Consider the following 14,679-nt stretch of genomic DNA (forward strand, 5'->3'; position numbering starts at 1 on the left):
TGTCGAGGATGAAACTCAACCATAATATTTTAATCTTTCCACGTTCGGGAACAAAAAACAAAAAGACTTTCAATTTCAATCATAGAAATAAAAAACTTCAACAGACAATATCATAGAACAAATTTAGATAAATTAGATTCATGGAATCCTTCTTTCTTTCGGTAATAATTCTCAAAAAATTGAGCCCAAAAAAAAAAAAATAATTTGATAAAAAATACTATAAAAATAGATATTGAATTCTGAGGATAATAATTTTTGCGTGGCTACAATGTCCGTACTCACGATTATATTAAGAAAGATAAATTATAAGTTGTATCTTTAACTATTATATAATATAAATTCACAATTTATTAGATTCCGATTCCTCGTCATGACTGTGAGTAACAAATGTTGAATTCTTAATTTCCATTAATGATGCTGGTGAGTTGTCACTGGCCGAGGTCGGGCCTGAGGGCCAGGCCAAGCTCTGGGTTCTCCATGAGCCGAGTTTAATGAAATTAGTACTATTCTATTGGGAGTACATTCGCATCATTGGTCCCCCTTCTATTTGAAGTTTCTGAAAAGCCATTGAGTTAACAGTAAAACATAATCGAAAGTGCCAAAAAGAGACTTAACGATGCACCTACGTACAATAATAGACAGAATAAGGACCTTATCGCTATTATATTAGTTCCCAGCTCACTGAATTCCCTTCTCCATCCACAGTTGGAAGCCCTTAGTACTAAATAGTCTCATAATTACCCGTCCCTTAGCTTCAATGCTTGGCCAATTTACGACCGTAATTTCTCTGCTTTCTCCTTCTCCAATGCTAATCATAACCTGCACGTCACTTCATTTACTTAGCTGCAAAGCAATTAAAATTGGAGAGGAAATACTTGGCTGAAAATGAATTAAAATTGAAGAAAGGATAGAAGAAGAGATGGGCGGACAAGGCTGCTTCAAGCCTTCAGCGTGCAACGCGTGGCAGCCTCCAGCTGCCATTTGACTTCAATTTGGGCTCTCCAAACGGCGCCGTTTTGGCCTTCTTGCTGCTGGAAAATTCCAGCAATATCTCCTCCACAAAATCAGCTCCTCCAATGCGCTGCCTAAGGATCGATCAAAAGACCAGCCGCGCCTGCAACCTCCTTCAATTATATACATATACATGCTAACATTAATTTTAACTTATACTTCTGCTTCCCTTCTTAAAAATAATATAATTTTCAGCATTGCACGTCCCTGCCTCAAACCTTAAACCTTCCGCGCGCTATACCCTTGCACACACAACCACCAAGCCACCAACGCGTGGCAGCCTCCACCAGGCCACCAACTTCCCTTCTTGCGGGTGGGTATTCACACGCAAGGCCTTTCACAGTCACGTACATGGCTTTCTGGGTACATATATGGTCCCACCCACGGAAAATGCTAGACGAACAACTCCCCTAGACAAACCTAATTTGTTCCCATCCCATATACATGAAATTACAAAACAAGTTGTCAAAAAGGAAAAAGTAGATAAATTAAGTTTGAGAACCCGTCGGAGGGGGAAAAAAATTGGAGGAAAAAGACGGTGTTATGGAGTCAACTCCAGCGTTCCGGCTAAAATGGGACGTTTTCTTGAGTTTCAGAGGCGAAGATACCAGATACATATTCACTAATTATCTCTACGTACGATAGTCTCTTCTCGAATGTAATCCGAGTCTTTCTAGACAATGAAGGAATGGATCGGGGCGACGAAATAGCGCCGAGTTTGCTAGAAGCGATTGAGGATTCGGCTGCAACAATTGCTGTTATATCGCCTAAGTATGCATCCTCCCGGTGGTGCTTGGAGGAGCTGGCGAGAATTTGCGAGCTGCGAAAACTTGTGCTTCCGGTGTTCTTTGAAGTTGATCCGTCGGATGTACGGAGATTGAAAGGACCATTTGAGAAGGACATTGAGGATCTGGAGAGAAGATTTGGAGTGGAAAAAGTGGTGAGATGGAGGAATGCCATGGAAAGAGTTGGAGGGATTTCTGGCTGGGTTTACAACCACAGGTTCTCTCTTTAACCCTATCTCTTTAATTTTGTACGTAATTGAAGATAAGGTTTGATTTTTTTTTTTTCATGTTATTAGTATATTTACAAGGTTATAATCTATGAGGATTACATGATAATAAACATAATTTAGCTATCTTCAGAATTTGAAATTGGTGCTTTCGGCTTTTGTTAAGAACAGCAATGTTGATTCGTGAGGATTTTTGGGCCTATCTATTAGAATCAGAATTGGAATAGGAGAATTGGATCCCCCTATATATCATTCTATTGATGCATGCATTTTGTCTGAGATAGAAGAGAAAAGCTTCGATCTAGCTACATATGAAACAAAAGGATCCTATCAATTTTTTCTTTTCTAATTAACTACCCTTCATAACAATTTTGATTATTTCACGTGCATGTATCAATGGAGAAGAGGAAAAATGAACAAAATTTGTCAAATAAGAATAAATGAATTTGGAAATATGTATTAGATGAAAATAAGGATTGTAATGGAACCAATAAGTTTCAATTTTCTTTTAATAGAAATATTATTGGGAGCTCACAGGAATGCTGTGAACGAATATTAATTACAAAAAGAAAACATATATATGTTCCCCAAGTAGCTAGCTAGTGCATGCATGTCAATCATTAAAACTTTAATTTGAAGTTAGAATTAAGATTATAGCTGCATATATATATATATATAGGAATTATATATATATGGGAGAGTTTGTAACCAGAGTTTGTAACCAAGGAAATTATACACATGCATGGATGTGATGATTTGGAATCCAATTTGTGGCATGTGTAGGTAATTTTGGCTGGGTTGCACTTTTGGATTCTATTATAATTCAATTATTATAATTGACAGAAATGAGTGGTGAAAAGTGGGGTACATAGTAGTTGTGTGTTGTGTGTTCTACAAAATGTGAAATATTTGGCTTTAGAGATCAAAATTTCAAATATTTTGACAATTTAATTAAGGAAGTATGAAATAGAACTTCGAATAGCTATTTATTACCCAATTTTGGAGTTGGTATTCGATTAATTTGATAATCTGTTGTTTGGCAACCAATGGCCATAATCGAATGGGATTTGAGTACTGACGGCAATGGGCCTGAACCCATGGGTGGTTGGGGCTCATGTTTGTACAAGTTCTGGGTAAAGCCGACCTCTAGGTTTGATCGAATGAGACGAGTCGAGCTGGACATTCAATGCTCGTGGGCTGCATGAGCCTACATGAGTACACATGTGTTATGCTTGTTTTTTATAGTTTATTTTTAAAATTTGTAGCAATTTTTTTGCAAAAAAAAAAATTTAACTTATTTTCCAATCAAACTCATAGTGAACCGAGCCCAAACCTGACTCCTATTGCATAGGGCAAAGCCCAAGCTCGGGTAGTGGTAGGTTGAGATGGCTTGGTTTTTCCCGTTTATTTTTATTAGATACAATAAGATATATTTCGTGAAGTTACCTACAGGTATCATATAATATTGAAATTTGTCAAAGGATTTAATTGTGCAGACCCTAAGCCTCCATATCCGTCATTGCCCCTCTTGCCTCGCTTGCCCCGCCACTGCATCGAGCATCGTTGTGGCCTCCCCCTATCGCGTTGAGCATGGTTGTCCCCCCTCCCCATCGTGTCGAGCATTAGTCCACCATCACCCCCTATTGGGAGCACTAGTTGTCGTCGCCCCCTTGGCTCGAGCACCGATCACTGTCGCCCCTCACTCTGCCACTTACATTCACCACCAGCCGTAGACCATTATTGCCCCTCTTTGTCGCTCAGACCACCATCTCCCCCGCCAATAGCTCGCGTGATCTTCTCCCTCACGCTTAGCTGCGAGCAACTGCCAACACCCACCATATTGCATCTCGGACGACCACCACTAGCTGTACGCCCTACTTTCCCGAGGAGGGCATTAATCACTCGAAATTTCGGGGATACATTTTTTTTTCCTCAACATATACACAACATCATTCATCATAGATTAAATCCTGACAATCCCGATCCACTGTCTCAACATATTAACTTAAGAATAGGCTAAAACTAGCAACATCATCACATCAGCGGAAGCAGAATTGAAACCTTGAAAATACATAACCGAATTTATTTTATTCATAACGTAGAAATTGTTTGACAAGACGTTTCAAAACAAAATACATCGAGTCTCATCTCTCAACAATAACTACTAATACCTCGAGCATAGACAAAATATATACTAACGGTTACAATAAAATCAACAATTATATCTCGATAACTCCCTTTCCTTTCGCATCACTGCTTTCACTTGGAACGTTTGAATATTCCAGGGACATAGTCCAAATTAGATGATGAATCATCTAAGTGAGAGTTCAAAAACATTTTCATGAATATATGCAAACATGAATAATATCGACATATCCTTTAACAATCATTCAACATAAATTGAATCCTGATATGACTCGACATACCTCATCCCAAGAGAATCTCACATAGCACTTAACCCTAACCGAGAAAAATGCAATCTCTCTAAAGGCCACACATCCACATTGACACATTGGCACAATGTAATCCTACTTAAGAGGGATAACCTCAACACATGAACTCAGGTATCACCCCCATATCATGTATAGGCATTATGCTCATACTTAAAAGCATCCGGATCCCAACACAACCCTGGCCACAAGATGATCAACATTATCCATGGGAATCCACGTTCACCTCGGGAACAATACTACCGCTCAATGGTCCTAGGGTGGTGTCCACTCACAGCCCTGCCATTTTGAGCCGGTCTGAGGTGGTGTCTACTCGCAGCCCTGCCACTTGAGTCCCGTAGGGTGAAGTCCGGTCTCAGCCCCGTCCTTAGTGGGTATTTTCCTTTGGCACGCTTCCCTAATGCTATCACTCAAGTACGTCACACAGGTTGACAATACACATCCCACATAGACATCACACAACATGCCAATGCCAACATCATCAACCATGTATCATTTAAACATCATTTTATGTACATAATTTATCGCATAAAATTCAATGCACATGCAAAAAACGTTTAGGGACAAACCCATATGAAATCAACCATCATAAGTTAAAAATCGTTCACATGCAACAAATCCTTTTGCAAGTAATCAAATCATGTTTCAAGTAGACATTTTCACATGCAACGAAGCAGTTTTTCAGTTGAACTACTCACCTTCGACAAATTTCAGGATGCCTCAATTAACGTGCACGACCTCGATTTTCGTACCAACCTCAAACTTCGCACAAGCCAGTTCACCTCAAGCCACAAGGCACCCTAATCATTATATTCATTTCAATAAGCATCAAAATCCCAATTTTCCTCATTTTCTCTATTTTTCTCCCATTTTTTCTTACTAATATTCTAAATAAATAACTCCTAAACCTATTTTCTTAAACATTGTTGTTAAAATCCCGATTTTACGCGTACGATTTTACGATTTTACGATTTGAAGACCCCTAAACGATTCAAATCCCATGTAAAATCCAATTTGGGATAAAATCCTATAAAATCTCGATTTTACATATACGATTTTACAATTTTACGCTTCAGAGATCCCCAAACGATTTTACGATTCAAAGACCTTCATTGATTTAAGTTGCAATTTAGAGGATATTTTCCAACGTCTCAATGTCACATAGCATCTGATATTGGAACTTATGCAATGAATTATTATATTTTGCCTCTAAATTGAAACTTGATTTAACATTGATCGTATAAGTTCCAATGTCACATAGCATTTAACATTAATTGCATAAGTTCCAATTTACTTGATTTAAATTATAATTTTTACTTGATTTAACATTGACTGCATAAGTAAATCAAGACAAACAAGTAATTAATTAATGGACCACCAAACCCCAAATCGGGATTTTACTTGATTTAATCAATGTTAAATTAAGAAAAAAATGCAACATAAATCTAATGGAAGACGTTGAAAGATTCCTCTAAAGAATTTTAAGCTATATTTTACCTCTAAATTACCTATATTTTGCCTCTAAATTGCCTATACCAACCTGCTAGTTTTTGAACTATATTTTGGAAGTATCATCTTTTGAACTATAATAAGGAATAATCAGGTTATTAAAAGATATTAACTTATTTTCTGCAAAATTATGTTATTATAAACATATATTTACAAAAATTGAAGGGTATTTTTAATTATCTCTAAAATCTTACGATTTTACGATTCGATTTTATACACACTTTTTCGATCCCACTTAAAATCCCGATTTTAACAACCTTGTTCTTAAATCTTATTTCACCAAAATTCATAATAGTCAAATATCTTCAAAGGAAAATTACTGAACTTACCTCGATGCTTCAATTTCACGTAAAATGAGGCTCTTTAATGTTAAAACCGAGACACCAGAAAGCCAAACTTCAAAACTTTTTGCACCAGCACCTAAATCTCCATTTCTAAGATTTTAGGAATTTTTTTTCACAATTTTCTATGCAGGCACGCGCCCCCACGCGCCCAAGGAAGTTTAACCCACGCACATGCGTGTGAAGCCAACGCGTGCAATGCACACACTTCGTCTTCTCCGGCGAGCTGGTCGTCGGCCGGCTACCGAAATCCTCCCCCGACCGCACCACCCGATAGCCCTCTCGAAGTCAATCGCGATGGCATATCTTGATGCCCGAAACAACCACCGGAAGGGCTCCAAATCAGGCAAAACCAGACTCGGTCTGACCCCAGCGCGCGACTTTCCGACTAAGCCCGAACACACTTTAAACCCTCACCAAAATGCTTCAAAATCTCCAAAAATATCTCTCAGATCATGGGCTTCAAAAGCCCCATCCTTTGAACCTCCAATTTGTTCAGTTGAAGCCTCGATTTGAAACTCCAAAATGCAAAAACCCTTGGCCAAACGAGCTCCTATTTATAGCCAAAATTGGCCCTCTAATCGGGCATGGGTGTTCGACCCAATTTCTCAAGCTTCTCAAAACCCCCTCAGGCGACCCAAAAGCATCGACAAAGGCCCTCAAAAGGCCATTTAGAGGTCGCTGCATTGCTGACCGAATTGTGGTCGAATTTTTCGAAAATTCGGCCACCTCGTTGCTCGTTCGCGGCCCAGCCTTGCCCCCCACGCTTGCTTGATCACCCTCCTCGGATTCCCCATGGTCCGAGCCTCGATCGGTGACTTGCAATTTGTTGGTCGGCCATGGCTGGTTCTATCTTTGCGAAATTGCACTTCCACCCCTTCCAATTTTGACTTTTACACTTTGGCCCTTTCTGTCAAGCATCTTTCTATTATTTCCACTAAGACCCTCAAGTTCCAAAATCCTTATTTCCTCTTCTGAAGATTCTAAAAAATCATCCGTTCGACCTCCCTCTAGCAAATTCAGTAAATTTTAAAACATTACATTTTGGCCCAAATTTTCGTTTTGGTCTTAAATCCTTTTGTTTCTTCCAAAAAAAAACCACTGAAGGGTTGTTCTATATACCAAATATGACCCTCCTTGGGGTTCCGTTGACTTCTCGAAAGCCCCCCTGCGATTATCCAATTTTTCAGCCTCACTTCTAGTTGCATTTTAGCTATATCGAAAACTATTCTCGATCCAATTTCTTCCGATGCTAAAAATCACTTTTCGAATCGCTTATTAATACTATATTATTTTCCTTTGATATCTAAGTTTCGGGACCCTCCCTTCAATTGATTCAGCGACTTAATTTCACTATTAAGCTAATTTTCGGTATTTTAATCTCAACTTAAATGACGTGGCAGCCTTATGCTGAAATGGGGTCTTACACTAGCCTCCCATCGGCTCTCTCACCGCCATTGCCCCCAGCTGGTCACCCCCATCCGTTGGCCCCCCCTCTCCAAGCCTTTCACCTACCTTCTGCCTCTACCGGGTTGTTGCCTCGAGGAGTCGCACATGCATTTATATATATATATATATATTTGTTGTTGTTTGTCTTATGTGGTGATGATGATGATGATTTGGTTGTGAAAATAAAAAATTAAGAATATATTTTTTATTTGATTACGTGAGGAGTTTAAGATTCGAGCTTACAAAATATCAAGTTCATATGACGTGATTGGGGAATGAAATTTACCCGTTAGTGAATGTAATCCAAAAAATGATTGAAGACGGTGTTGAGAAAGATAGAAATGTCTAAATATTACTTTATTTGAAATTTACCTATGTTAGGACTGTGACCTCTAACAACTTCCTTCCATAGCGGTCCTACCACGGAAAGCATTTCACTTTAGGACCATGAGCTACAGTAATTTGGCCTTTCAACTCTTCAACTTTTGTATTTTCACCTCACTACTTTGTGACTTCCTTAATATCAACCCCAAATAGATGCCCATCCATGCCTTCCATGCTGGGTTCGACTCTAATCATGCACTAAAATAATTATTTCTGTTAGTGTAAGTGTTCTACACCCAATCAGATTGGGCATGTTGTACACTGACAATTGCAATCATATTTATTATCAAATAAGGAGTTATTTTACTTCACAAGAAGTCGTTCTATTAGTTTCTTGTTATTATTATAATGACCGAATGAAACTAGATAGAAGTTCATATGATGTATACTGTGATTAATCTATAAAGATGTGAGAAGATGCATCATAATTTCTAAACATCATTAAATGTCCCAAGTTGTAACAATGTTAAGAATGGATATTGACAATTGTGGTAAGATTTGTATGTGTTATGTTTTTGCTATGTAATAGCAATAAGGGTCTCACACCTATAGGCATGGGGATTCTTAGACAAGTACATAGGTGACCAATGTTGAAGAACGTGTCACTAGACATGACTCGCCATGGGAATCCATTTTAGTTATATGTTGATGAAATTCTCATATGAAATGGGTGTAACTAATTCTTAGACCCGAGATTGTCATGGTCATCTCATAAAGAGACTGATATGCTTTGACATTATTTCGATGGGCCTAAACAAAGGCTGCACATGGGCAATCGATGGGCATATCGTGAGGCTTATGGAGATGAGTGCATAACTAAGATGAGACTCATCTATCCCTTGATAGCTTGATAGAGGATGATGTATCTAAGGCGTCTTCGGTGGATATTCACTTTAAATCCATGACCATAGTGAAAGAGATCAGTAAGGAGTTATTGATTCATTTTCTATTAAGTGAAGATATCTGGATGACCGAAGAAAATTCATGTGATTGTAATGAAGCAATATATCGCTAAACTTGAAATCACATAAGATACATTAACGAGATGGTCAAATTACATGGTAACCATACTTGTAAAAGGTTATTTGCGGATTATGAATACTTTTGAATAATTAGGTAGGTATGATGCTTTACTAGAGGTCAATTTTGTCTTATGTGTTCATATTAACACATTGTCAACATATTTAGAAGCTTAATGAGTCATATGCAATAGGTATGATCGCTGACTTAAACTAAGAAAGTGGATGTATGGTTAAGTGGGACACTTCTGCAATAAGTTGTGTCGTCATAGGTTCTCATGGAAAAAGAGCAAATAGACGTAATGACGTTGATATAATGAGGGGTCGTTATAAAGAAAAAAGTTTTCTAAAATGACAATTGATTAAATTAAGAAAGAGTTTCTAAGTTAATAATTTTTTTATTTGTTGGAGTGGCAAATAGGAAATAAAATATATTTGGGCTTAAATTAATATTTGGGCTAAATTAGATTTGGGTCAAATATTAAATTAAATATTATATTTGGGCTAAATTAGATTTGGGCCAAATATTAATATTTAAATATTATATTTGGGTTAAATTAGATTTGGATCAAATATTTTATTTAAACTTATAATTGGATTTGAGCTACTTAATCAATTACTAGTTGGACTAGGATAAATGAGTTGGTCCATATCCATTAGGGTTTAAGAAACTCTAGGAGGTTTCTCTATAAATACCCCTTTAAGGGTTGCTCAATTTATAAAAATTATTTTTGTATGATTTTTCAAGAGTTGAAAAACAATTGCCATTCACTCTCTCTCGTTTCCTTCTGCATCGATTCGAAACGAGGAGGTTATTTCCATCCGTACACAAGCAGCGAAAAGGAGAAGGAGCTAGCACTCCCATTCCATTTTCCTCGCCAACAGACGTGTGCCGCGTATTACGAGTTAGAGGTCGGACACTTGGATGGTTTGAATCTGCAAACGACTAAAAAATGTAAAGGTTAGATTTATTTTATTTTTTTATGTGAATGATTTGATTTCGACGTTGATCCAATTGCTGGGATCAGGGTAAAGTTCAAAATTTTTGAACTACGCTGCTTGCCCCGTAGCGATCTTGCTTTATTTTCAATTTCCGCTTCAAATATCTTCAAATGAGTTTATCACCTACATAACCACATATAAAACCAAATTAAGTAGAAATCATGCCCATTAAATGAATAAATGCTAAGTTTGTAGGCCAAAATAAATGTATAAAAGACACTCATCAAATACCCCTAAACTTAGTCTCGTAATCGTCTCGAGCAAGACTATCGACTCAAATATATCACCTTTCAAATAGAGAACAGTTAGCATTCCAAAATCACTTACATGTTGAATAGTTTCCTAGTTAGCCTCAAATTTTGGTATTGTTCATAATTCACATAGAGTTTTCTAGTAATGCTACACAAATGTTTTGAACTTATTCCATGTTTTGATGTGTGTGTGTGTGTGTGCGAATCTGATCAGGTACAATATCATGCATAAGGTTGTTGGTATCTAGACCCTTCAATGGTCTTGTACACTTTCCCGCTCATGATATGCACTCTACCCCCAAACTTGGTCTTTTCAATCAATCCCTAAGTGCTCTAAAAATGTTCTCAATCACTCTTTTCTTTCTTGCTCCGGTTTGGTTAGGCCTAACCAATAATAGCACTACCTCAGTCTGTGAAGATTCTCCTTTATTTTGAATGCTTCAGCATGCTAACATCCACTAGGTAGTCAAACCTACTAGTTATCTCAATCCCCAAAAATAAATATCGGCACAATCTTTTTTTATTTTTTTATTTTGTGCACATATATATCTTATGTGCAAGACTTTACTCCATTAAGCTTTCTAAATGACCCTTGTAGCGGCTTTCAATTGATGACTCCTAAGTCAAATGACCATAGGGCACTAGGTTTTAAGATACCCTAACGGCCTTAATCACTCAGAGTCATTAGGTTACGAAGAGAGGTATAAGATATATGTAAGCTTGATTTATTTATTTTTTTTTACATGACATATTAACATAGGGATTAGATCATTAGCCTCTAGTCATTACCTAGCTTCCATCAGTATACCAAACATACTCCACACAAATTTTTGACATGCACGGAATCAACACATTCCTAAATAGATACTATTATCGTTCAACCTTCCCCAAACTTCTCTTTTATTAGGTTAAGTGTTCACTAAATTGATTTTGGGGGCTAAAGTCCACTAACAACTTAGTAAATGTAATCAATCTATGCAATGAACCTCCTGGCAATAGTGCTCAATATTAGTCTCACATGGGAAAATGAGTCATCAAAACAAAGTGAGTAGCATCACCATCTTCACTGTATGAATCAAAATATTGCCAAATAAGTTTCATAATTGCCGGCTAGCTTATCTAACAAAGCCTTTTTTATGTGTGTGTATATATATATTTAAGCGTCATCTCAACAAAATAGAACATATCACACCCCAATGGAGTAAACCCTTCCCCAAACTTAAATGAGACATTGTCCCAATGGAACAAAGATAAAGAAAAATGAAAGAGTGTACCCGGTGCGCAATAGAGATGTGATGGTAGACGGATCAACACGTGCCCGTTTTGAGGTATTGGAAATTTCAGCAATGGCCTTGCCCTTTCAAGCAATTGGTGTAGGACGTGTCTTTGGTGGCATTATCACTTCCAAAAATGTATCTACAATGCACAAGTTTGAACATGATAGAGCAACAATGAATAGAAACGACATGAAGTAGACAGAGTCACATGGATGCCCAAAGTCCCCCCAAACTTAAGCCTCAAAATCACTAACTTAAGGTGCAATGTGCAGATGAACATTAGTTGGGACATTTTATCAAACACCTAATATGCATGTTGTATATAAACACATGTAATAAGAGCATTTAAGGTGCTAGAAACCCTTCAAGCAAAAACCACAAATTCCTTCACCTATGCACATACAATCATGCCCTAACTTCCATTCATACACCATCATAGCTGAAAAATAAACAACAATGCAAAGATGTCCCCAAAATATAAAGTTTCACGATACATATCGTAGCAATTCGAGAATGCAAGGTTGGAATGCACGATTTGAAGATGAAATCAATGCGTCTACAAATGTATGATGGATTTGAGGGTAGATTGAAGGTTTGGTGGAGAGGCTTTTTGGAGAGATTCAGAGAAAAGGTGACATAAATGAAAAGAGGGGCTAGTTTTAATAAACCAACCTATACTGAGGTCCTACCGTGGCATGCTTATCGCGATTAGACCATGAGCAACAGCAAGCCTCTTCTTATTGCGATCCTACTACGATTGGATCATGAGCAACAACAAGCATGTTGTAATGCATTTAGGCGACGCCATGCTTGCTGCGGTCCAACCCCTAGCTCCCATCCCTTTTTTTTTTACCTACTCCAAATGATGACCTCAACATTATTGTTTTTATGCACAAAACAATTTCTAAAAAAAAAAAATGACACTCTAACCTGACTCAAAATCAGATAAACTAAAGGCAAGAAAGCAAAAAAAAAAAAAAAGTGCAAAATTATAATAAATGAAAGGGTTAGAAAATTGGGTTGCCTCCCAATAAGCGTTTGTTTAAAGTCGTTATCTTGACTTTGTCTCCATCTTCAATGAGGCTTGAATTCTTTTTCCATCAACATTTTGTGAGTGCTAATTAATGGACTTATTCCTTGAATGTTAACAACTTTCAACCCAATTCCCTTCTTTTGCTCCCTCAACACCCTTACCAACTTTTCCTTTTCATGACTTGGTGGCTTGGCTTTTGAAGAAGAAGAAACATCAAAAGAACACAATTTATCTCTTTTGGATGGACAACCTTTTTGCTTCTCTCCCAAAGAACCCACAGCTATGACCTTGTTCTTCACATCCAAAATTAATGAAATTTTCTACAGGTCATTGGATCTCTCTACGAAATCAACAATTCCATCTCCCATTAAGACTTTTTTTTCATTGCCATTAGAATGTTTCATAGCCTTAAATACATTAAATGTAATTGTCTCATCATAAATTCATCATAAATTCTAAGGCTAAGTGTTCCTTCCTAGACATCAATCAAAGCTCTCCCTGTGGCAAGAAAAGGTCTTCCTAAAATTAAGGACATATCATAATCTTCTTCCATGTCCAAAACAAAGAAGTCAACAACAAAAATAAATTTATTCACTTTTACCAAAATGTCTTCCACTACTCCCCTATGATATTTGATACTTCTATCATCTAGTTAAAGAGAAACAATGGTGGGTGTTGGTTCTTTTAATCCAAGCATCCTAAAAATAGAAAATGGCATCAAGTTTGTGCTTGCACCAAGGTCACATAAAACTTTATCAAAATTAATTTCACTAATAGTGCAACGAATGGAAAAACTCCCTAGATCCTTGAGTTTTGGTGGAAGCTTATTCTGTAAGATGGTTGAACACTCCTCTGTTAGGTTGACTGTGTAATACCCAAGAATTTCTTGAGGCTATAAATGGAAATTAATGAAAGGTACACGTGGAATTATCGCAAGAATAAGGCTATAGGACACACGCATCAGTTCGTTCTTGAAACTTCGAGATTGCTTCTTCCCATCCTTATTTTTCTTCTTGTGGTCTTCCCTATTTTGGTAGATTCTAAACATTTTGATTGTTGCCATACGAGAAGTTAGGATGGTTTCTCCAACTGGGATTGTATGTCTAAGAGAATGGATTATTGTGATGCCGTTGAAAGTTTTGTTCGAGTTGGAAATTTTGTGTATAGGTAGCCTGCTCCGTAAAGGAAGGATCCATGATGACCATTGGGCATTCTGAAGATTGATGATTCGCCCCACATGTTACACAAATAGCAAGAAATCCTTGCACCATATTAGTGGATGAGGAGTATTTGAATGCTTCTATCTATTTTAACAAAGCATCAATCTTAACTAGCATCAAAGTACTCACTTCCACTTCATGCACTCTAGTTGCTCTTTTATGTAAACTCTAATCCGACCACATTACAAACTGCTCACTCATTGTTTCAAAAAGATCATGTAGTTCTCTAGCCGATTTATTTTGAATGAAACCACCTACTATAGAGTCAACGGTTGAGCAGCTATAGGAAGTTAGTCCAGCGTAAAAATAATAATTTTGTGCCAGTAACAGGATACCATGACTTTGACACTTCCTCAATAACTCTTTGAATCATTCGCATGCCTCATGAATGTTCTCAAATTCAACTTGTTGAAAAGTTGAAATTTCATACTTAAGCTTGCTAATCTCAGTGACATGCACCACTCAGACAAGTTGATTTGCGTTATCGCCCATAGTGTTCTATTACTGTTCCCTTTTTGCCTTATGTTTACGATGTCTTTGATGAAATGTTCGTTCAATTTCTGGATCAAACTCAACAAGATCGGGACGTTTTGAACAGGGCATGCACTATCTCAATGCTATCACAACAAAAATTTAAATAGTTTAGCATTAGGAATTATAGGAAGTAACACAGATGTTAAAGCTAATCTTAGCTAAAGTAATAATCAAAAGAGCCAATCCC

General features: G+C 37.3%; 1 protein-coding gene and 1 non-coding gene across 5 annotated transcripts in view; both read left to right on the plus strand.

Moving 5' to 3' along the window:
* Nucleotides 1-1,402: 1,402 nt before the first annotated feature.
* LOC127803355 (disease resistance protein L6-like) overlaps nt 1,403-14,679 on the plus strand; it is an 83,347-nt gene continuing 70,070 nt past the window's right edge. Inside the window, exon 1 of one of the 4 annotated variants that reach the window (XM_052339519.1) lies at nt 1,403-2,013. In XM_052339519.1, the coding sequence (XP_052195479.1) occupies nt 1,700-2,013 (314 nt within the window). In that variant the 5' untranslated portion in view covers nt 1,403-1,699. The remainder of the gene's footprint in view (nt 2,014-14,679) is intronic. The other 3 variants (XM_052339517.1, XM_052339520.1, XM_052339516.1) reach the window with 3 other exon arrangements.
* LOC127805388 (small nucleolar RNA R71) lies at nt 14,290-14,396 on the plus strand. Its single transcript, XR_008024122.1, has one exon. It is a non-coding gene; the product is annotated as a small nucleolar RNA R71 (small nucleolar RNA).

This window comes from Diospyros lotus, chromosome 6, assembly GCF_014633365.1.
Source record: "Diospyros lotus cultivar Yz01 chromosome 6, ASM1463336v1, whole genome shotgun sequence".
NCBI lineage: Eukaryota > Viridiplantae > Streptophyta > Magnoliopsida > Ericales > Ebenaceae > Diospyros > Diospyros lotus.